The sequence below is a fragment of the Cibotium barometz genome, chromosome 1 (assembly GCF_041138505.1).
Source record: "Cibotium barometz isolate CiBa-2024 chromosome 1, ASM4113850v1, whole genome shotgun sequence".
Classification (NCBI taxonomy): Eukaryota; Viridiplantae; Streptophyta; class Polypodiopsida; order Cyatheales; family Cibotiaceae; genus Cibotium; species Cibotium barometz.
The window spans coordinates 14,706,103-14,729,257 of NC_141046.1; the positions used below are offsets into that span (position 1 = coordinate 14,706,103).

The 23,155-nt window shown below is 50.6% G+C and overlaps 2 protein-coding genes across 3 annotated transcripts in view; one reads left to right on the forward strand and one right to left on the reverse strand.

The window, feature by feature from the left end:
• Nucleotides 1-23,155, reverse strand: part of LOC147641638 (uncharacterized) — a 67,362-nt gene that overhangs the window by 38,633 nt on the left and 5,574 nt on the right. The window lies entirely within an intron of this gene.
• LOC147641639 (uncharacterized) lies at nucleotides 19,123-21,397 on the forward strand. Its single transcript, XM_086796600.1, has 2 exons — nucleotides 19,123-21,029; nucleotides 21,137-21,397. Exon 1 carries the CDS (start codon nucleotides 19,124-19,126, stop codon nucleotides 20,585-20,587), a length of 1,464 nt encoding a protein of 487 aa, XP_086652726.1. The 5' UTR covers nucleotide 19,123; the 3' UTR covers nucleotides 20,588-21,029; nucleotides 21,137-21,397.

Genomic DNA, 23,155 nt, shown 5'->3' on the forward strand with positions numbered 1-23,155 from the left:
CAGATTTGGCTGCGGATGCTGCGTATTCTGGCCCCCCTCTCTCCAGAGGGAATGTTTACGTGGGGTGCCGCTGCTTGGTCGACTTCGTCAGGGCCTGCTATGGGCTATGAGATGGAGCAGGGCAGTCAGGTCATCAGATTTATTAGGGGCCAGCCTCGCCTGGTTCCGGCACCGGATTTCTCGTCCGCCAGCTGGACACAGGAGAGGGATTTACGATGGGAGCTCCTCAGCAGCCTCACCATCTGGTTCACCTGGAGGGCCCGGTGCTTTACGGCCTTTGAGGGGAGATTGGAGCCACCAGCAGAGACTATACGGGGGATTTGGCAGGAGTTGATCCACACCCTACGAGGACAGTACGACCGCATCCGGGGAGACTCGGATGAGGCGATCTTACGGCGCCAGGCCTTTCACACCACTTGGCGCTGTGGCCCTTTCTACACCTTACACACGGGATCCCCCCTTGGCACTACAGGCCACCTGTTTGGCTCTTCCCCCCCCCCTATTGTATGATTTAGCCTCTCAGTTCTTTGTACTGATGCTTGTATTTTGCAGCACCTAGGGAGAGTCTCCCGGGCTGCCATGCTGTATTCACTGCTCTGTCTCTCTTATGAGCAGGCGAGATCTTTTGTAGCCCTACGGGCGTTTTTTATATAACTAATGAAAGGATCTTTTCTCGGAAAAAAAAAAGTCCTTCCCCGTGATTTTGAGAATGGTAGATTCTTGGACTGCCTGGATGCTGGCCTTTCGACTAAGAGCATCTGCTCTACTGGGTTATGCTTACCAGGGATGTATTCAATTATACCTCCAAACTGTTGGAAGATTTGACTCCACTTGGCCTGTCGATTACTCCACTGGGCACTGGACATAGTCTGAAGCCACTTAAGTGCTTGGTGGTCTGTTTTCACTGTGAAAGCCTCTCCATAAAGAAAAGGCTTCCAATGTTTGAGCGATGTGATCACACCCAAAAGCTCTTTGTCATATACCGAATAATTCTTTTCGGTGACCTCCAACTTTCTAATGTAATATGCCATGGGTCTATTGTCTTGCTGGAGGACTGCACCTATGGCTACATTGCTGGCATCAGTGATGACCTCGAAAGGTTCGTCCCATGATGCTAACTTTAATACAGGTGCTTCTGAGGCAGCTTTCTAGAGTGCACGGAATGCATCAAGCGCCTTGCCTGTAACGGTACTACAAGGTTGTGGAAAATTGATGGACATGGGTACTATAGGCCTGACAAAGACCTACGAATGAGCGGATTTCTTGGGTGGTCTTAGGAATGTCCCAATCTAAGATCTCCTGAACCTTTGATGGATCCGGTCTAATCCCATCGGAACCGATGATGTAGCCCAAATACTGAACTCCCTTAACACCAAAGACACATTTTTTGGCATTTATGTAGAGCTGATTATCTCGCAAAAGTTGCAAGACTTTCTCCACATCTTTCTCATGCTGCTCCGCAGTGGCTGAGAAGACTAGTATGTCATCAAGGAATATGAAAACACACTTCCCAATGTGGACTGCGAAAATCCTAGACATCATCTTATTGAAGGTTGCGGGTGCATTTGTAAGCCCAAAAGGCATGACTACGAACTCATAGTGACCACGCTCTGTCCAAAAAGCTGTTTTTGGAATGTTAGCTTCAAAAATGCAGACCTGATGGTAACTACTCTTGAGGCCGATCTTAGTGAAAAACTTAGCACCGTCTAAACGCTCCAAAATGTACTCTATCCTTGGCATAGGAACCTTATTCTTGATAGTGAGTTTGTTTAATGTCCTGTAGTCTACACAAAGGCATGCAGACTTGTCCTTTTGGACAAACAGGATAGATGCAGCCATAGTCACAAGGGATGGGGACGGTGACAGGGGACGGGGACGGGGACGGGACGGGGGACGGCCATAAGTAGGGAACGGGGACGGGGGAGAGAACGGCACTCAAAAAATACTTTTTTTTTAAATTTTTCTACTCTACACTTATTCTACTTTGGAAGTACATCAAAATGAGCACAAATTTACACTAAAATGGTAAGCTTTTGAGTCATATTAATAATTAAGTAGATACAAAATGAGTCATGACTCAAGAGTCAGGACTAAGCCTTAAGGAGGCAAAATACATGGACGGACTCAAATGAGTCAATGACAAAAAAGTGCTGAAGACTAGAGGCTAGAGGCTAGAGGCTAGAGGCTAGAGCTAAGTAGTAAGGCCCATGAATCATGATCCATGAATGATCATCCATGTGAAGTGCTCGCCTCATGGTCATGGGTAGCTTGTGCCAAAGAAGCATCAAGCTCATCCTCAGTCTCATCCTCACTGGCATGCTGCTCCTGCACCTCATCCTCTTGTTGCTCTTCTTGTTGACTCATCTCCCACTCGGTGAAGGAATCTGCCTTCTTGGTCACGCTCTTGCAAAGCATTCGCAAGTTCGCGCTGACGAAGACAAGGTCATTGGCACGCTCTACCCCAAGTCGGTTCCTCTTCCTAGAGGCAATGTGGCTGTAGGTACTCCAAAGTTGCTCCAAGCAAGAGGAGCTGATGGCCTGGCTAAGTATGCAGATGGCAAGCTGCTGCAGCTCTGGTCCATCTGAACCAAAGTCCTCCCACCATAGAGCAGCACCAACTTGAGGCAATACACAAGGAAGTATCGCTCGCTGAAGCTACGCTCCCCCCCTGCTCGCGCTGACTGCTCGCCTTCCCCCCTCTCCCGCCATCGCGTCTGCTCACCCCACCCTCCCCCCCGCCTGCGCTCGCATTTGCCCCCCCCTCCCCCGCCTGGCTGTCCTGCGCGCCCCAGCGCTGCAGCGCCCGCCCCCCTGCTCCTCCTCCTCTCCTTCGCGCCCTCCGGTTTTTCTTCAGCGCCCTGCCCCCCTGTTCGCCGCCGTCGCCTTATCTTCCCCCCCGCTCCCTGTTTCGCGCTGTTCCGCCGCCCCCCTTGGGTTTTTTGTCTTCGCCGCCTTACCTCCCCCCCCTCTTTTTTTTTGATTTTTTTCGTCCCCTGGGGTCTTCCTCTTTTTTCTTTTTGCCTTCCGTCTTCCCCCTCCGTCCTTTGTGTGCAGCTCGGCTCTTGCAGGACTCTCCGCTTTCGCTCCGCCTTCGACTTTGCTTCAGACACTGATGGAGACTCCTCCCGCCCCACCTCAGAGGGACTCTCCCGCAGCCCCCTCGCCCACCCCTGAGGATACCCCCATCAGGCTTTCTCTTTCGCCAGAAGAGGAAGCGAGCCTCGCCGCCGCAGAGGTGGAACGCCTCCAAGCACACTCCACCATCTGCCGTATAGTCGGCACTCGCCCCAGCAGAGGGGAGATTCGGGATCTTCTCCAGGCCCCGCCTTCTTGCAGATGTGGGCAAGATCCTGGACGTTCAGCTACTGGGCCGTGGTCACTACCAGATCGAGTTCGAGACTGCCCAGAGCATGGCCAAGGTCCTAGCCATGAGTCCCCTAGACATCAGGGGTGCTCGGGCATTCTTTAGACCTTGGCAGCATGGCTTTGACCCAGCAGCGGCCGAGCAGGGAGAGCGCCTTTTCCATGTTACAGTTTGCTTCCCTGGACTCCGCCGTGAGTACCTGCCGCTCCTTTCTAGGCTAGGAGCATTGGTGGGTTTGGTGCTAGAGACTGGCCCCACAGCAGCTTCAGTGGTGGCCAGAGCAGCTGGGCTACCTTCAGTCAGAGTGTTGGTGTCTGACATCTCCTCCCTTCCGAAGGTCATTCAGCTACCTAGGATAGGGGGGGATGGATTGATCAAAGAGTGGAGTTCTCAGGGCTCCCGAACCAGTGCTTTATTTGCAGGCAGGTCGGCCATCTGGCCAAGGCCTGTCCTCGCAGGAGACCCCGACCCTCACCGCAGCAGCAGGCCCCTGATGGCCCGCCCATAGATGCGGCTCGGCAGGCAGCCTCCGGGACACCTGCTCAGGCCACAGAGACCTCGGAGTGGCAGCCTGGACAGGGGCGCCATCGAGGGAGACAGCCGCAGCAGCACGCCCCGAGACCGATGCAGCAGCAGCCATAGTCTCAGCACCACTGGGTTCCCGTGAGGAACAGCTTTGCTCCCCTACAGGAGGAGACCCCTGCGACGACTGAGGACCAGGAGATGCCAGCACCCCCTCCTTCACCCCCCCCACCCCCATCCCCCCCTACCGCCTCGCTTCCACCTTCGCAGCCTCCCATCCCCGCTCCGGTTTCGGCAGCGGCTCCTTCTCCACCCCCCTCACCCCCCCCTCCTCCCCCCCCCCGCCCGCCTCAGCTCCTCGTGAGGCCCTGGCAGTCCCCTAACGTTCACCTGTAGTCCAGAGGGCTCTGAGCACCGATCTTGATCGAGCACCGCCGAGGAGACTTACCATGCCGATCCGGGCTTCACGGATATCATCTATCCGCAGTCGGCTGAGTCACCTCGGCACTAGACAGCGCTCGGAGGCTTTTGATTACTCCTTCACACGGCTTTTTGGAGCAGAGGGCCCCCATGAGCCAGCACCCATCCGAGTTCATGTAGTGATACCTCCGGCCCGCGGGGAGGAGGCACTTGATTCAGCGGTGGCCTTCTCGTTCCCTCTCTGTGGCCCATGCGACCGGGAGTGGACTCTGGAGCTCGCTCTTAGCACTTTGAGGACTCAGGCAGTTGAGTTTTCCCACCATGCGATCTGGAGGTGACAGATGTGATAGGCCGACTATGGGAGTTTGCTCATTTTTTCTTGGATCCCTGGAGTGTGGATGCCTCAGGGATTCGTCATTTGGTCGTTCGCATAGTGGCAGACTTAGCACGCGACCCCGGATATGTATGCATACACGAGGTTGCTTTGTTGGAGCGGGAGGCAGTCGCCATGGGACACAGCCACCCACTGGCGCCTGATCCGTGATTCTTGCAGCACACCGGGTGGGCAGATTCGTAGCCGCTCGGATGGGGACTATTCTCCATCCAAGCCGCTTGTGAAGGCCCGCCGTACGGCTGAGACAGCATCCACCTCAGTAGGTCATCCATGAGGATCATCTCATGGAATGTACAGGGCCTTGGTGGAGCACATTATATACGCTATCGTGGTTGCTTGAGGCAGGAGCTGCAGAGATGCCTGGTTGGTGGCAGTATTGATATTTTGATGATACAGGAGCACCACTTGGGTGAGAGCAGGATCCGGAGATATGGTTCGGTGATGCCTGGTAGATGGGATACCTTTTGGTCTGCAGGGTTTGGCCCTTTGGGTGGACAGGGAGGAGTATGCATGGTCATTGCAGATGTATGGCGGCAGGTCGTTGTGGACCGAGGGATCATTGTGCCTGGTAGAGCATAGTACGTCATTCTGAGGATGCATGATGAGCTCTTAGGCGTGCTCAACATCTATGCGCCCAACCATGCTAGTGCCAGAGCAGAGTTCTGGACCCAGGTTACGGATGCATTGCCAGAGGCCGCACATTGGTGTGTCGGGGGAGACTTCAACATGCTTGAGGACCCGGCCGATAGGGTGGGAGGCAGTCATGTTACAGTGCACGGCACGGAGCTTGCAGCTTGGGAGCGATTTTGCATGTCACTGAGGATCACTGATGCATGGCAGCATGGGGCCTTCTCCCGCTCTCAGGACAGTCTTAGTTTCTCTCGGTCGGATCGCCGGCAGGGAGGGACTAATCTATCTCGGATTGATCGCTTTTATGTGGGCGACTGGTTAGCAGAGCGAGGGGGCTTAATTGGCATTCTTGCTGGCACCTCATTTTCAGACCATGCGCCAGTTATTTTGACACTTGAGGAGAGGACACGGGAGCCCAGCCTGTAGTTGAGGATCCCAGAGAGGGTACTTACAGATCCTAGTCTCGCTGAGGACATTGAGAGGATCTGGCATGATAGTCAGTGCTCTGACCAGGATGCAGCAGGCCAGTGTGCCCAGGACTCATTGAGCTTAGCTCTTTTCTGCACGCTGCAGCTTTGACACGGCTGAGAGAGACGCACGAGCGGGAGCATCAGCTGAGACGCAGCCTTGCTTCACTTCAGCGCCTTCAGGAGCAACAGCCTGCATGTGAGTGGGTGGCATCCCAGCTGAGCCAGGCACGCCAGGAGGGTAGAGAGGTAGAGGAGCAGAGACATGAGTTTTACTATCGTCGCCAGGCCTCTCAGTGGACGCAGCTTGGTGATAGAGTGACTGGGGAGTTTTTTGAGATCACTGGACCCCGCCATGCTCGAGCAGGAGTCCGCCAGCTTGGGAGGCCGGACGGATCGGTAGCTACTGAGCCCGGGGAGATCAGAGCCATTGCCACTGGGTTCTATAGAGACCTGCTTTCAGCGGAGCCAGCCACTGACGCTCGGGATGCTTGCAGACAGACTGTGTGGGCCCATGTGCAGAGGAGAGTCACAAATCGTATGCGTACAGTTCTGGGTGAGCCTCTTTCAGAGGTTGAGCTTGCTGAGGCCTTGAGGGTCCTGCCGCGCCATAGTTGCCCAGGGGAGGACGGATTGACGCTTGCCTTTTTTATGCGCTATTGGGACCTTTTGGGGCCAGGCCTCCGCAGGGGCTTTCAGTATGTTTTGGACACTGGGATGATGCCACAGAGCTTTTCAGAGGGCTTGATCTTTCTTATCCCCAAGGGGGAGGGAGTATCAGATGATATTCGGCATTGGAGACCTATTACGATCCTCAATACTGTCTACAAGGTCTTAGCAAAGGCCTTGAGTTTGAGGATCCAGCCCTTCCTAGGGGAGTTGATTCATGCTACCTAGACAGGATTTGTCAAGGAGCGTAGTATCCTTGACAACATTTTCACCTTCTGGGAGGCAACGGCCCGAGCTAGATTTCTTGGTGAGGACTTGGTCGTGATGCTTCTCGATTTTGAGAAGGCATACGATAGAGTCGATTGGGGTTTCTTAGAGGGCACTATGCTTTGCCTGGGCTTTGAGCCAGGTTGGATTAGAGGGGTGGCGGCTCTATATTCCACAGCTCGTAGCCAAGTGTTGATTGCAGGAGGACGGGGGCCGAGTTTTGAGCTGACCAGATCAGTCCGACAGGGGTGTCCTCTCGCCCCGTTTCTATTTCTCTTCTTTGCTGAGGCTATGAGCATGTATTTGACGGCAGAGGAGGTTGGTTTGAGAGGACTCTTGCTCCCAGTCCGGGGGGAGGACCTGCTCGATGCTGAGTTTGCTGACGACACGGGCTTATTTTTGCATGGCCAAGAGGCCAATCTTCTTCGGGCAGAGCAGTCGCTCCAGGTTTTTAGTGCAGCTTCGGGAGCATTGATCAATTGGCGCAAGACAGTGGCCTTTTGGATCAGTAGCGCTCCCACTCCGGCATGGAGCCCAGACCCCGATTTTAGATGGATTCCTCCTGGCACAGCAGTGCGATATTTGGGATGCCAGATTGGACTAGATTTGTCACCTGAGCAGCAGATTGCCCCGCTTCTTCTGAGCATTCGGAAGAAGCTTTTGTATTGGAGTACAGCTCGGCTATCCTTGGCTGGGAGGGTGGTGGTGGCAAATCAGGTGCTTTTAGCGACCATGTGGTACATTACGTCTTGCTGGATCTTCTCGAGCTCTTGCATTAGCCAGGTACAGAGGTTGATCAGGAACTTTCTTTGGTCTGAGCGGGATGGACGGTCAGCTCGGGCAAAGGTTGCTTGGGCAGTTATTACACTTCCGTTGGCCCAGGGAGGCTTGGGCATTATAGATCCAGTCGATCAGAGTAGAGCCTTATTGGGGAAGCTTATTGTTCGGGGGCTGCTTCCAGGCGCTGAGCCTTGGAAAGAGCTTCTTTTGCAGTGGCTGCAGGCTCGGGCTCCCCCAGCAGGGGGCACTTGGGCACCAGAGATTAGATGGATCTTCATAGAGATGAGGAGGACAGGCCTCAGTAGAGGATGGGAGGACAGATTTGCTTTGAGCATCCTGAGAGCTTGGGAGCTGCTGAGACCGGGGCTCTCTCAGAGACCTCCTTCGTGTGTGGAGGAGCGGGCCAGACAGCAGCTCATCTGGAGCCCAGCGGTTCGCACAGAGCAGGGTCATATGCTGGGTTCTCGGCCTCGTCTAGCCTGGGGACCTTTGGCGGCAGGCCCAGCACGTAGCTTTGGAGACTGGCAGGCCTTTTGCAGTCTCCCAGAGGAGATCCAGGTGGAGACGCTGAGTCACTTCAGAGGGGGGTTGATTATGAGGGATGACATTCAGGAGGCACTCACAGAGGAGTGGTTCACGCCTCTCGAGCTTGCGGCCCCACGGTGGATGGGAGCCTTTACACAGTTGGAGATCCTGATTGCTGTCAAAGCTTGCACTGAGGATGGCAGATGCCTCTACTATGAGATTCAGGATGAGAGCAGACTTCAGAGAGTGGAGGTGGAGTCGCCTTTGGTTGCAGAGTGCACCTTTCAAAGGATACGGGTAGTGGTCGCCGCTTCTCGGAAGTGGCATATTGACCCAGACCCTGCAGATGTGCTCCCAGATTGGCGCATATGGACATATGCAGCGCGCCCCTTGGCCCGCCGGCTATAGTGGGACCCTGGGGAGTACGAGTGGCATGATCCTTATGCATCCCTTGAGGCCACAGAGATCACCTTTTTCCAGTATACTGTTCGGCTGGGGCGGCATATTTTGACGGCGAGGAGAACGGTCTCTCCAGCTGCAGTGGGGTACTGGCAGCTACAGGGACTTTCACAGGAGTTCCTGGAGGATTTTTGGGCCCGGCTCTGGGCTAGTTGACAGGCCCGCAGGATCTCGACTTTCCAGTGGTGACTGGTCGCCCACAGGGGCTCAGCAGTTGGCACCTGGCTTGTCTACAGCGGTCTTCCGGCGGCCTGCGTCCGCTGCGCCCACCCTATGGAGACACAGAGACATTGCCTATGGGATTACCCTCAGGCGCAGCAGATTTGGCTGCGGATGCTGCGTATTCTGGGCCCCCTCTCTCCAGAGGGTATGTTTACGTGGGGTGCCGCTGCTTGGTCGACTTCGTCAGGGCCTGCTATGGGCTATGAGACGGAGCAGGACAGTCAGGCTATCAGATTCAGTAGGGGCCAGCCTCGCCTTGTTCCTTCACCGGATTTCTCGTCCGCCAGCTGGACACAGGAGAGGGATCTACGATGGGAGCTCCTCAGCAGCCTCACCATCTGGTTCACCTGGAGGGCCCGGTGTTTCAGGGCCTTTGAGGGGAGACTGGAGCCAGCAGCAGAGACTATACGGGGGATTTGGCAGGAGCTGATCCACACCCTGCGAGGACAGTATGACCGCATCCGGGGCGACTCGGATGAGGCGATCTTGCGGCGCCAGGCCTTTCACACCACCTGGCGCAACGGCCCCTTCTATACCCTACACGTGGGGTCCCCCCGTTGGCATTACAGGCCACCTGTTTGGCTTTTCCCCCCTCCTATTGTATGATTTAGCCCCTCAGTTCTTAGTACTGATGCTTGTACTTTTCAGCACCTAGGGAGAGTCTCCCGGGCTGCCTTGCTTTGTTCACTGCTCTGTTTTTCTTGTGAGCAAGAGAGGATCTTTTGTAGCCCTACGGGCACTTTTATATAACTAATGAAAGGATCTTTTCTCGGAAAAAAAAAAAAAGAGCAGCACCAACTTTGGAGCGGTCAACCTGTGCATCATGACAGCCATAGGAGCCATGAAATGACTTGTACATCGAAAGCTGGTCCCTGATCTTGCGCCTAACCGATGCATCAGGCACAAGACGATCCAAGATGATCCTCCATCCAGCGCTCACCTCCCGGTCGCTCTCCTGCTTGTTGCCTTGGAATTCTGGGTCCACCACAGAAGCTGCTGCATGCAATGGAGAGTAGTAGGAATTCCACCTTCCTAGACACAAGGCATGGATCTCCTCGTATTTGTCTTCGTCAGGCACGAAGTCTTTCAACTTCTCTATCATGCGATCCATGGCCTCGTAGACCTTGCCTATGCATGGTTGCATAGCGTCTACAATCCTCAATAGGTGGACTATGGGCCTCACCATAGCATCTGTGGTCTTCACACGCTCCCACCAAGAGGCGTCATCCGCCCGTAGCCTACACTCTTGGCCAGTGTTTGTATGGGACTCTTGCATGGCGACAAACTCGTCGCTAAGGAAAAGCCCCCTCAAAGCACCGCTACAATCCTTCAACCAGCCCAACATGAGAAAGTTGTAGGCAAACCGGGTGTCGGAATATTTGAGGAGAGAGAGATAGGACCTCTTGTTGAACTCATGCCGAAGTCTTTGGTGGTTGAGGACAAAGGAGACCATGGTGTTAGCCTCCTCAATGAGCGGGCTGATCCATGGTAATGCCCCGATGTCCTTGAGGAGGTTGTTTAGGCAATGAGCCTTACAAAAGGACACCGTGACATGTCCATACATACTTTGGAGAATAGCTCCCGCCGCCCTATTGGAAGGCTCCCCATCCGCAACAAAGCCCACTACATGCTCGGGGCCAACGATCTCCATGGTGGTAGCCCACTCCGCCGCAAGCACATCCGCGCTCTTCCCAGTGCCGGATGCATGATGAGATGAGATGAAGTACATCTCTCCGCGGGAATATGCAACCATGCCGTGAATACTCCTCTTGCAGGTGTCACTCCATCCATCCACAATGAGGGAGACTCCGTTCCTCTCCCATTGCCGCTTTGTGTTGTCGGCCGCTTGCTCTACAATGCGCTTCTCCTTGTCGAGCAATGTAGTGCGCAAGCTCTCGAATGAGGGAGGCGTATAGGTTGAGCCATACTACCCAATCTTCTTAACCATGACCTTGAAGTATTCCGACCTATTCAAGAAAGTAATTTACTAATGAGAAGGGGACTAGGATGATGAAAACATGAATGATGAATTAGCAATGATCGATTGCACTTACCTAGCCGCTTGAAAGGCAATGTGGTCGTGGAAGAAGAAGCGGGCCACCGCCATATCCACCTCCTCCTTCAACTTGGGGTTCCAATTCTCCCCAAGTGTAGATTGTCGCCGTGGGCCACGTAATGATTGAGAGGCCGTGGAGATGGAGGGTGCCGGTGTCATGGATGGAGTAACATTCCGACTTGATGGTGAAGGTGATGGTGTGCATGATCCCGATCCACCACATGACTCCATTGTAGAGGCTTGAGTTCCTCTCCCCATCGTCGCGGGATCCACGGCCACTCGTGGTGTCCTTCTTGTCGCTTCGACCGCTTCGTAGACGCTAAGCTTGTCAAGAAGTTCCCGTCTCTTCTCGGGCGTGACATTCGTGCAAAACCTCACCTCATGCCCACTCTCATGCAAGAGGTGGGCTCGCACTTTGTCGGCGCCACCCGTTCGCCGGTACGGGCAAAGCTTGCATACCCATGGCCGAGAACCGCCTCCATGAACGGATGTGGTGAAGTTAACCTCCTCCCACCATGTCCATCCCGTTGTCCTTCTACGAGAAGCCCCGGCACGTGAGGAGGATGCCATGGTTGAAGATGGCTTGACTCTTGAGCCTTGAGGAATGAGAGAGAGAGAGAGAGAGAGAGCCTAGAGGCTTGGAAGTTGGAAGACTCGAAGAGTCAAGACTCAAGAGGCTTGAGGGAGAGGTGAGAGCCTAGGCCCTAGAGCTTGGAACTTGGAAGTTGGAAGAGAGAAGATTCAAGAAGCTTGAGCAATGAGCCTTGAAAGCTTGAGCAATGAGCCTTGAGAGTTGTGAACTTGTGTGTGCTTGTAGCCTTGTAGAGGCTTGTTCTTATATAGATAGGCAAGAGAGAGAGAGGAAAGCCTCAAGGGCAAGAGAGAGAGAGAGAGGGCCAAGCCTCAAAGAGCCAAGGCGCAACAGCCATAAACGGCTAGAAGAGCCAAGGCCCAACAGCCATAAACAGCTCGAAAGGAGCAGGCAGGCGGCAGGCAGGCGCAACGGCCAAAAACGCAGCAACGACAGGCGCAACAGCTCTCTACCGTCCCCGCACAGCGCCGTCCCCGACAGGCGTCCCCGTCCCTGCGCCGTCCCCTGTGAGAAACGTCCGTCGGGGGACGTCCGTCCGTCCCCATCCGTCCCCATCCCTGCGCCGTCCCGTTTCGCGATCCCGGCGTTCCAAGGCTCCGTCCCCTCCGTCCCCTGTGACTATGGACCGTGCAGCAAATGGGGAGGAAGAAGGCCGAATGAATCCGGCTCAAAGAAGCTTAGATAACTGCTTTTCTAACTCGCCCTCTAAAGTCTTGGAAAGACGATAGGGAAACCTGCTAGGAGAATCTGAACCAGGGACCAAATCAATGTGATGGTCCTCAGGGCGAGAGGGTGGGAGACTCGGCGGGAGATCATCCCTAAGCCTAATGTCCTGATGTCTGGATGGGTCTGCTAATTGAGGGACTGAAGACGTAATGGATGCTACTAATGAGGGAGGGGCTCTTTGAGCACGAACATAAAGGAGTGCTCCTTCTGCTCCCTTGCGAATAGCTCGTCTGGCCTGGAGATGCGAAATCAATGGGATACCAAGAATGCTTCTATCCCCACGAATCATGATAGGCTTAGGAAAACCTTTACAAATAGTAAAAGTGTCCTGCTCCCAATCGGGAATAGGCTCATACTGACGGAACCACTAAATTCCTAAGATCATATCACACCCCAATAGAGGTGAGACGATGAAATCTCGTTGAAATGAGGCCTTCTGAGAAATGTGGGTGCGAAGACCAGGTGTAAACCCGTCCACATCCAAATGATATGGGACTAATGTGCAGTTCAATTTATTAGCCAACTGGGGAGAGATGGCATCTTCAGAACTACCCATATCGAAAAAGACTACAAACTGTCGGCCCTGGACAGAGCCATAAGCTCAGATGAGGCTCTTCTGAGCAACATCGCTCTCACCCTCCTGCTTAGCATCAAATACCACGGATGACATAGGATCCATAGAAGGTAAAAGTTAAACTACATTTGAGGTAGTAGGTGGGGCTGGAGGAGCTGGGGAGGCTGTGGCAACTGTGGCAAAAGGAGCTTTGGCGGCTTGTGCCGCGCTTGCCATTTGTGGCAATCCTTCTTACCATGCCCTATAATATGACAGAAAAAACATCTATTTTCTGACTGGTACTTCCTTTGCTCCTCTGGAGAAAGATAACCTCCAGTAATGCCTACTTTAGCCTTTTCATCAGGGGTTTTCTTAGGTTTAGATTCCTTATCTTTCTTACCCCCTGAATTGGAGCTATTACTACCGTCCGTAGCATCTTTAGAAGAAGCGTTACCTTTCCCTGTCTGTGCAGCTGATTGCTGCTGCTGGGGTTTGGTACTGGATTGAGATGACTGCTTGGGCTTGCCCCCGTTCAGCTTCATTTCTTCATTCTGAGCGAGAGTCTGAGCCCGGTCATATGTACTTGGTTCAAAGTTATGAACTGTGAACCGAATGTTAGAGTCCAATCCACGAATGAATTGCTCCATCTTAGCCTGCGCAAATCGCCCTAACTGCTGTGCTAAAGTAATAACCTTTCCGGAAAACTAAAGCACTGGGGATCCGTTCTGTCTGAGTCCATAGAACTCATCTTTCAAACCGGTCATGTACTAGGGCGGGAGAAATCTGGTCTTCAGGTCATGGACAAAGATGTCCCAATCAAAGGCTGTGACACCTGTGGCCTGGTCTATATGAATACTAGACCAATGCTGCCACCAAGTGACTGCCTCACCAGTGAGATGGGAAGCTGCTAAGTGGACTTTATCTTGGGGGTCTGTGATCCTAGCTAATGGAAAATGAGCATTAAACTGATGAATAAATTGATTAACTGATGAATGATCACACTTACCATCATACTTACTGAAGTTTGGTTGACTGTGAATGACGATGGTTGATGCTGCTGCGGACTACTGGCTGGTGACACCTATGACTGGGGAGACTGAGGAGAGCTGCTGATACCTCAAGTGTATGGCCTCCTTTTCCCGTTGGTGCTCGAGTAACATACATTCTCGATCAAGCTCACGTTGGTGTTCTCGAGCAGCGAGTTCAGCCTGACGCCGGTCTTCGTTGATCCTGCGTTGGGCTTCCTCATAGTCCCGTCTTTCTGCTTTTTCTTCTTTCCTTCGGGTCTCATCATCTCTCCTTTGTTGTTCCATCTGAAAGAAGAGGGAGATGTAGTCGGGTGCTACTGGAGGCGGAGGGGGACGTGCTACTGCTGCCTCCAAGAGTTGGAGACGCTCCATGAGCAGCTGGTTCTGAGCTCTAAGAAGAGCTATGGTGTCTGCTGTAGGCGGAAGAACATGGTCTCCTTCGGGGGAGACGTCTTCCGGCTGATGAGTACTCTCTTCTGTAGACATGATGCTGAAGTCGGTGGTCGTGTCGGAATGCAATCTAACCATCCAAGGATGCCCCCACGCTAGGATACGGTGTGTGTGGACAATCTGAATCTGATGCCAATGTAATATGCAGCGGAAGTCTTTGTATTGGAAGATCCTGTCACACAAATGCTCACACCATCTTCAGTATCCTGAGTTTCGTGAGTTTAGCAATCCATTTTAATACTTCAAACTTTAAAGAGATGAGAGAGAGATATATGAGAACTGTACACCAGATTGGGTCCCAAATTACCCACTGAAGGACCCCCTATCCCGATAACGAGATAGTATTTGCTTTATTACTTTAGAGAGAATGACTGTGGACTGTAGATAAGCCAAACGCAAGATCTCGGAGGATCGGAAGCCTGGCTGAACTGTACACGGCTGTCTCAATGAACTGATCTCGAGCCGATGCACTCTTCCCAAGGGCATGAGGAAGGGCTGCACACCTGACGCTGAGAAAGGACTGCGGTGGACTGTTCTAATCTATGTAACTATGCTGTAAATGCTTATGAATGATATGTTACCTTCACCAGATGACTGTAGCATGTGTGGATGATGCATAGAAGGATGTAGACTGCTGTAGGACTCCTGTAGGACTGAAAACGCAGACCTGGACTGCTGTAGGACTGAAAACAAAGAGCTGTAGTAAACTGTACACAGGCCGGCTGTGATATATGCAGAAAACGCAGATGTGTTTGTGGATTTGGGGCCTGTGGAAGTACTGAATGGCTGCGCCTGATGGCTGTAGGGACTGCTGAACTACTGCGTTGGAGAACCAGGGTTGGCTGAAGCAAAACGCAAGTACTCCAAGGGCTGGATGAGACTATGGCTCTGCAGGCCGGGATGCTCCTAGGGCTGAGGATATGAGATGCCTAGATTCTGAGAGCCGAATGCTCTTCTAAGCACTAAGCAAGCCTATTTATACTAGTTAGGGGTTGGTCAAGTTGGCTGGTCATAACTTTAATAAACTTTATGTTTATAAATGACATTAAATGCTAAATAAATACCATAAAATATGGGAAAAATACCAGATAAATCCTAGTAAATTCCCTAAGGCTTTGGGATGTTTTGAATGATGCACAGGCATATGAATGCATATTATGCAAGATGCAGAGTGCTTTCTGATGCAAACCCTAAGGCTTCTACTGACTCTACATGCATGAATGATTCTCTCCAAGTGGGTTAAGGGACTTGACTGACTGACTGATCCACTAAGGTTGAGGAATGACCTACGTAGCTCGTGCCTGACTTATCCTGGACTGAGGATGTACAATGGGGTCACGGCGTACGACAAATATCATCCTATTGGGTTCTAATAATGTACAAATGTTGCACTGCTGATGATGAGCCATATTGTCACCATGCACTAAGTGCAGAGTGCATGTGACATGATTGTAAATCTAAGTCTCGTTGTCCATTTGTGGATGGAATGCACTGGAAAACTTCAACTTAGTACCAAAATTATCAAACAATACTCTCCAAATTGTTCATGTTATCATACTTCTGGCATTAACCATAGAGAATGTCAAGCCTACTCGCAAAATCAAGAAAGTAAGAATCGCAAGGACTACTCGTAATGTACCCAAGATTATTGCCAAAGAACGTTAAGAAACCTTAGCTTTTGGTCGAATCATGGAAGCAACTATTAAATGATAAACTATGAGCAAAAATAGCTAGAGCTTGGATTAATGACCGATGAACTTAGCATCGTGATCTAACACAATGGTCCTAGATATGGCACCAAGTGGGTGTATCGATGCCAGATAAACAGCTTTGTAACATCATCGACAGTAACATGAGCCCTGCAAGGAATAAGCATGACAAACTTGCTAAAATGATCCACAATCGTTAAACGTTGCATGTCACGCTTACGTGGACCAAGAGGCAAATTTGTTACAAAATCCATAGATATATCTTAGAAAGGGCAATGGTTGTAACAGGCATTCTTTCTTCCCATGCGACGCTTTCACCTTTTGACAAATTGGACAATGTTACGCATAAGTGAACATGTCCTACCTCATTCTCGGCCAATAGTATTGCCTCTATCTTCTCCAACGTTGAGTTCATGCTCCTATCACCGCCAGTGATAGCGTCATGGATGTCATGGAGAATAGTTGCCCTAAATTGCTTCAAGACACAGGGTCGACTTTTGTAGAAAAACCAATCAACCCGTATCAAGAAATGGCATCCAATGCATGTTTCCACTAAGTACTGAATTCATCAGAATCCGCAAACTTATGCTTCATCTCATCTAGTCTTGTACTAGTGAGATTCATTTGTGTGGATTGGATATAGAAAACATTTCTAGTCACTCCATTGCGCACTCGAAAGCACCAAGCGAGTCATTCGAATCTTTTGCCTCCTTGTTTTCACTCCCTTTAGCAGATCGGTGAGGTCTGCCGAGAGATCAGAAAACTTGTCAATGTGGGTGGAATATGCCTGGCATATACCCACAAATGATCTAATGTCATAGGCGGTCTGAGGTACTTCCCAGTTAACAATCTCGGCCACTTTAGCCGGATCAAGTCGAATGCCTTCGGCACTGATTATATATCCCAAGTAATGTACTTGGAACAGATAGAATTCTGACTTCTTTTCATTGACATAGAGCTCGTTGCTTTCCAGCAACTTAAGGACTTTCTCCACATCAATGTCATGTTGCTCAACTGTAGCTGAAAATATGAGTATGTCGTCCAGAAATATGAACACACACACTCCAATCAACTCCCGGAAAATACGCATCATCATGCGGTTAAATGTAGCTGGGGCGTTCGTCAATCCAAATGGCATAACCACAAATTCATAGTGGGCCCGTTCTGTACGGAAAGCTGTCTTGAGGATGTCCCCCTCAACAATCCGAACCTGGTGGTACCCACTCTTTAAATCCAGTTTGGAGAACACCTTAGCTCCATTCAGCCTCTCCAGAATATAGTCAATTCGAGGCATCGGGAATCTGCTCTTGATAGTCAGCTTGTTGAGTGCACGATAATCGACACACAACCGAGAAGACCCATCTTTCTTCTTGACAAATAAGATCGGTGCTGCAAATGGCTACACGCTGGGGCGGATGAAGCCAGCTTGCAACAATTCTTGGAGTTGGCGGTCCAACTCCGATTCCATTGCCTTAGAAAGGCGATACGGAAACTTGCTCAGGGGTTCCGAGCCTGGGAGGAGGTCAATCTTGTGATCCTCCGGTTTGGACGGGGGGAGCTGGGGAGGGAGACTGTCCCGAAGAAAAATCTTCTGGAACTTTTCATGGAGAACCGAGTACTTCTCGGAAGCACTGGCCACCGTCTGGGCTGTCTGGATGTAAATCATCGCACACTGTGCGCCTTTCCTGACTGCTCGCTTAGCCTGCAAGTGGCTTATGAGCGGAAAGTTTGGAATACCTGGCTCACACTTAATGGTCACCGGGGTGTTTGACACATTCCGATCAATCTGGAACGTGTGCTTGTCCCACTTGACATCAGGAAGAAACTTGTGAAACCACTGGATACCCAAAATTATGTCTGCTCCTACAAGAGGGGCAACCATAAAGTCACGCACAAACTCTATGCCCTGAATCACTAACTTAGCACCTAGAGCTTCATACTTGACGCTCGTTGTCATACCTGTGCTAAATCCCTCAACCTGTTTGTCCACCGGAGTCAGCTCGAAACGGGCACGCCTAGCGGCCTGTTCCGTGACCACATCCTCTGTGCTGCCGCTGTCAAACAAGACAACGACTCTCTGGCCACCTATGTAGCCAAAGGACTTGAGCAATTCGTTGCGCTCATACTCCTGGTCATGGGCGCCCTTCTGCTTATCTTCGAGCTCCCGGCTAATAATTGCTCCAACTGAAGCACCGGGGTTTGAAGAACTAGGGGTAGCCGCTGGGGTCTGTGTGGGAGCTGTGCTCACCACGGAAGCTGTGGAGGCGGCGGCGGCCAGAGGGAGACTCACAGCGCGGACTGGCACTGCTTCATGTGCAGGACAGTGCACACCTGACCTTGGACTCATGTGCAGGACAATGCACACCTGACCTCGGACGACTGAGATGGATCCCTGGCTGACTCGTCCCGGACTGGGCTCACATGGGACCAGTTCACCATCCCAGGTCCTGCACCTTCTGTACAGAAATGTCTACGTGGCATCCAAGTGCGGGATGCACGTGACAGCTTATGTCAATGAAAAGAAACCGGAGTTTTACTTGTTCGAGGTTCATTACCTTGGGTATATTATTAGCACCGATGGCATCCGATTAAATCCCACCAAAGTGTTAGAAATCTTGAATTGAAAGATTCCAAAAATAGTGTACGATATACGATTGTTTGTGGGAATTTGCTACGCATATTTCATCCACATCAACAAGTTCTCTGATCTCTCAATAGCTCTCGCAAATCCACTCGAGTGTGTCAAGACTCGTAGGCAGCACATGACTCCGTGTGGATTGGAGGCTTTCAAGTACCTCAAGGTTGCTTTAGCAAAGACCCCTTATTTAGAGCTTGTCTCATGGGATGATCCATCCCAGGTAATCATCAATGCGAGTCACATCACCTTTGGAGCTATCAGCATAGTTTCTAGAAACGCCGTTTCTGGACCACCGAAACGTGGAAACGTTTCGGAAACGTTTCCAGAAACGGAAACGGTGTTTCCAAGTTTTATTTTTTCCAGGGTTTAGAAACCCGCGTGCTCTCTTTCGCCGGCATTTTGCGCCTTCTTTCTGCCGCCTGTTTGGAGCTGCTCTACCCATCTACCTTGCCCTCTACTCCTCTACCTCCACATCAGCCCTCTACCACGCCCTCTACCTCTCTACTTGGGGCCTCCACCTTTGCCATCTAAGCTCTACCAAGCAAGAAGGAGTCACACCTTGCTCGCAGCCTGCAGGATCAGAAAAACAGCCTCCACTTCTCGAATCTCTCCGAGTCTTCCGACCTCGAACCGCACAAGTAAGTTAAGTAACATGGCTCGTACTCCGGATCCTTTTTGGCAGCATGTGGAGCAAGTGGGGGGTTATGCAGGATCGGGTGGCTCCAGGAAATGGAGATGTAAATATTGTGGGTTGGTCAAAACGGGGAGTGTCACCCGTGTGAAGGACCATCTTGCTCATGTTCCAAACAAAGATGTAGGGCCATGCCCCTCTGTTCCTCTAGATGTTCGGAAAAGCCTTGAAATGTGGAGGCGAAAGCGTTTGGCCATTCCCGAAGAGGAAGTATCTACAGCAATGGGTGGTCAAGAGCATGAAGCTGGTTCAAGTCAAGCAGCAGCAGCAAAGAGGGCCAGAGGGAGAGACACAGGATCAGATTTCTCCTCTACCTCAGTGTCGGGTGTGCATGCAAGGAGGACTCCTTTGCCAGGTGATGTATCACATTCACAAGACACCCCTCCAATAAATACTGTACAAAGGGCTAGCATCCAAGCAGGATTTCAAAAGCAAGCAATTGCAGAGGCAACTAGGGAGCTCACCCGGATGTTCATACGGTGTGCCATTCCCTTTCATGTGGCCAAGACAAATCAATGGAGGAAGACCATGAGGGCCATCAGCCGCATTGGATGCGAGTGGGATGGCCCTACATCTGAGGCTCTGCGGACACGAGAGCTAAAGCGGGAAAAATCATGCATAGAAGTGCAGCTAGAGCCCTTGAAGGAAACATGGAAAAAGTATGGCTGCACTATATTGTGTGATGGGTGGTCAGATGTACGCAGGAGAAATGTATACAATGTTTTGGTGTCATGCTGCAAAGGCACTATGTTTTTGAAAGCCATTGATGCCTCCCTCCCAGGTCTCACAGTTACAGGTGCATTTATTTGGACACATATAAGGGAGGCTATAGTGCAAGTTGGGCCTGAGAATGTTGTGCAGGTGGTGACAGATAATGGAAGTAATTGTAAGTCTATGGGCTCTATGCTAGAGGATGAATTTCCAGCCATTGTGTGGACCCCTTGTGCATCACATAGCCTCGACTTATTGATTGAGGACATAGGTCAAATACAATGGGTTGAAGCCATCTTTTGCACCGCACGAAGCATGGTGAAGTTTGTGAAGAAGAGGCCAAAAGTCTTGAGCATGTATCGGGCCTACAGCACTCTTGAGCTATTGCAGCCTGCAGCCACCAGATTTGCATACATGTTCATTGTGCTTGAGAGACTCCTGCGAGTCCGCAGAGAGTTGGTACGCACTGTCTACTCAAATGAATGGCTAGAGTGGGATGAGAGAGAGAGCCCCAAGGCAAGAGCTTTTGTGCGTGATGTCATGAGAGAGGAGTGGTGGGTAGAGGTTGAGGGGTTGATCAAAACTCTCAACCCCATCTACACAGTGTTACGCATTACAGACATGGAGGGCAGTACTCTAGGCCTTTTATACGAGTACATGGACAAGATTGGGGAGGCTCTCAACAAGCAAGACTACTTGAGTGCAGAGCAGTAAGTCTCCTCAGTCATGGCTACCCTTGCTTTACTTCTTATCTTTATTTTACTCTTGAGTCTTTACATTGGTCTCGACTCTTGACTCTTGTTTTTTGTCCTTTTTTATCTTATGGTTTGATCTCTAAAGGGTTGATGAAATCAAGGCTATGTGGAATCGGCGATGGGATTGGTTTCACAGGCCGATTCATGCAGTAGCACATGTATTGCATCCTTTGTGGCGAGATGAGGAGCAATACGAGAACGAGGAGCTAGAAGAAGGCTTCATGACATACATGAGGAACTTGACATCTGGTAATGTGCACATGCTGAAATGTATAGAGGATGATCTCTTGGCCTTTCGCAACCAGACAGGGAGCTTTGGTCGAGAGACTGCAAAGCTTCGAGAGACTCAGCTACAGCCTGTCTCATGGTGGGAGAAGTATGGAAATTGTGCTCCCACGCTGGTAATTCACTACCCTTAACTACAGTTTACATAGTACACTGTACAATGTGCATCTTTCTTGTTTCCACTTAGTTCTAATTTCTAATTGTATGTGCATTTCAATAACAGAAACGCATCGCCATTCGAGTGCTCTCACAGGATTGCAGTTCGGGTCCATGTGAGAGGAATTGGAGCACTTGGGCCCTCTTCCATACAAAGAAGAGGAATAGGCTGAGTACCGCTCAGCTAGAGCGGTTGGTGTTTTGTCATTGCAACCTCCAGCTCCTTGAGAGGAATGCCCGACATCCGGAGCCTTCGCAGGTGAATGTGGATAAGATCGACATCAGGAGGGAGAGGTTCATCCCAGAGATCCCACGGAATGAGCGTGATATGTACACCTTGCTTTATGAGGAGCTGACAATGCCGAGCCACAACACCCGCTGCACCACCCATTCTCAGAGGCAGAGGGGGGGATCCATCGCTTCCACTTCAGCAGAGGCAGAGGACCACGATCCTACCATTTCTTCATCTGAGCCTGACTCTCATGAGTCGGAGGATGACTCCTCCATGGATGATCTTGATGAGTGATTTTTGGAGCACTTAGCTCTAGGATTTTGTCATGCCAGCAGCTGCTGCCAGCCTGCCAGCCACATGGATATTTTTTGATCATGTTTTGTATTTACTATAGTCTATACATATGGATTATGGATTATGGATGATGGATGATGGATCTTGTTTTGTATTGACTCTTTTGAGGCTTGAGCCTTGAGCCTACAGTTGTCATTTCTGAATTTTGATCTATCATTTGAGTCTTTGTGTGAGGATTATGTTGTTAATCCTGCATATTGTGTACTAATTACTACTTAAGTAATTAACTTAGAACAAGAACCTTCAGGAGAACACTTGAGAGAAGATTGAATTGACTTGTTGTTATTAAACTGAGTACAATAGGTCTCTTATATAAGAGATGAAGAGACACATTTGAAGAGGCATGTCCTTTGATGAAAGGACATGACCTTAGACGAAAGGGTACAACTTTTAGGCTAAGGGATGTGTCTAGTCGATGTAGAGGCACAACCATTCACTAAGGGATACAACCATTCGTCGAAGAGATGTGGCTATTCGATGAAGAGGTACATCCTTTGACGAAGAGTCGCAACCAGTCGAGGGTAGGGGTTCCCTTTGGCTGGTAACTCTTTGCATCTGCAACAGTAATCAGCAATGAAGAGAGAATCTGGTATATAAACACGTCACAATCGTGACATTCCCTCCCATTTAAAATAAAATCCAGGGGTAGTTGTTGAGACTCTAGAAGAAGGGAAATGATTGAAGTGCTTCTGCATCCAAAGCTCTAGCTGCTAGATCCCATGTCATGGCATTATTGTTGACCATAACAATCTTGCATATACCAAACTGAATATTAACTGCATCTGCAACTTGTCTCATCTTTACCGAAAGTATGAGAATCATATCTGGAACTTTTTTGTTAACATCATTGGTAACTTCGAGCTTTGTCCAAGAAAAGACTGAATCTTCATCTGCCTTTAGAGAAACCATAAGCAAACTGTCTTGAATCTCCAATATCAAGGATTGTGTCACCAAACTTTGCATTTGGTTAGTGACCATCATTTGAAAATCTGAAAGGGATTCCATTGGCTTGTCTGGAACACGGATGTCTTCAAGGGTTGTCGTAGATGAAGAAGAGGTATTGTTTAAAGGCTCTTTCATCTGCAAAGATAGTGCATCGAGACTAGGACAAGTATTGTCCAAAGAGGCAGTGACTGAAGTCATACTGCAAGAGTCTGTATGAGAATTATTCTTTGTACCATTCAAGGTAAGAACTGGAGCCTTCAGACTTGAAGAATCTTCATTCACCATTGCAACTGCATCGGTTATTGTGTAAGAGACAAAGACTTCATTCTGCAGGGGCGGTGACAAGGCTTTTGTTTTTGCCTGGACCACAGCCAAAGAAGTTATGTGCATTTGGGATGCCACACATGAACCAGAACCTCTTGAATCTTCAGCTTTATCAGCGGGTATTAAGGCTTCCAGAGTAGGAGGAGCATGGCATGGCTCGCAAGGGGGAACTTGTCCAGCGTTGCGGCATTCACGACCGAGTACTCGACTAGGGTCGCAAATATGTGCCAC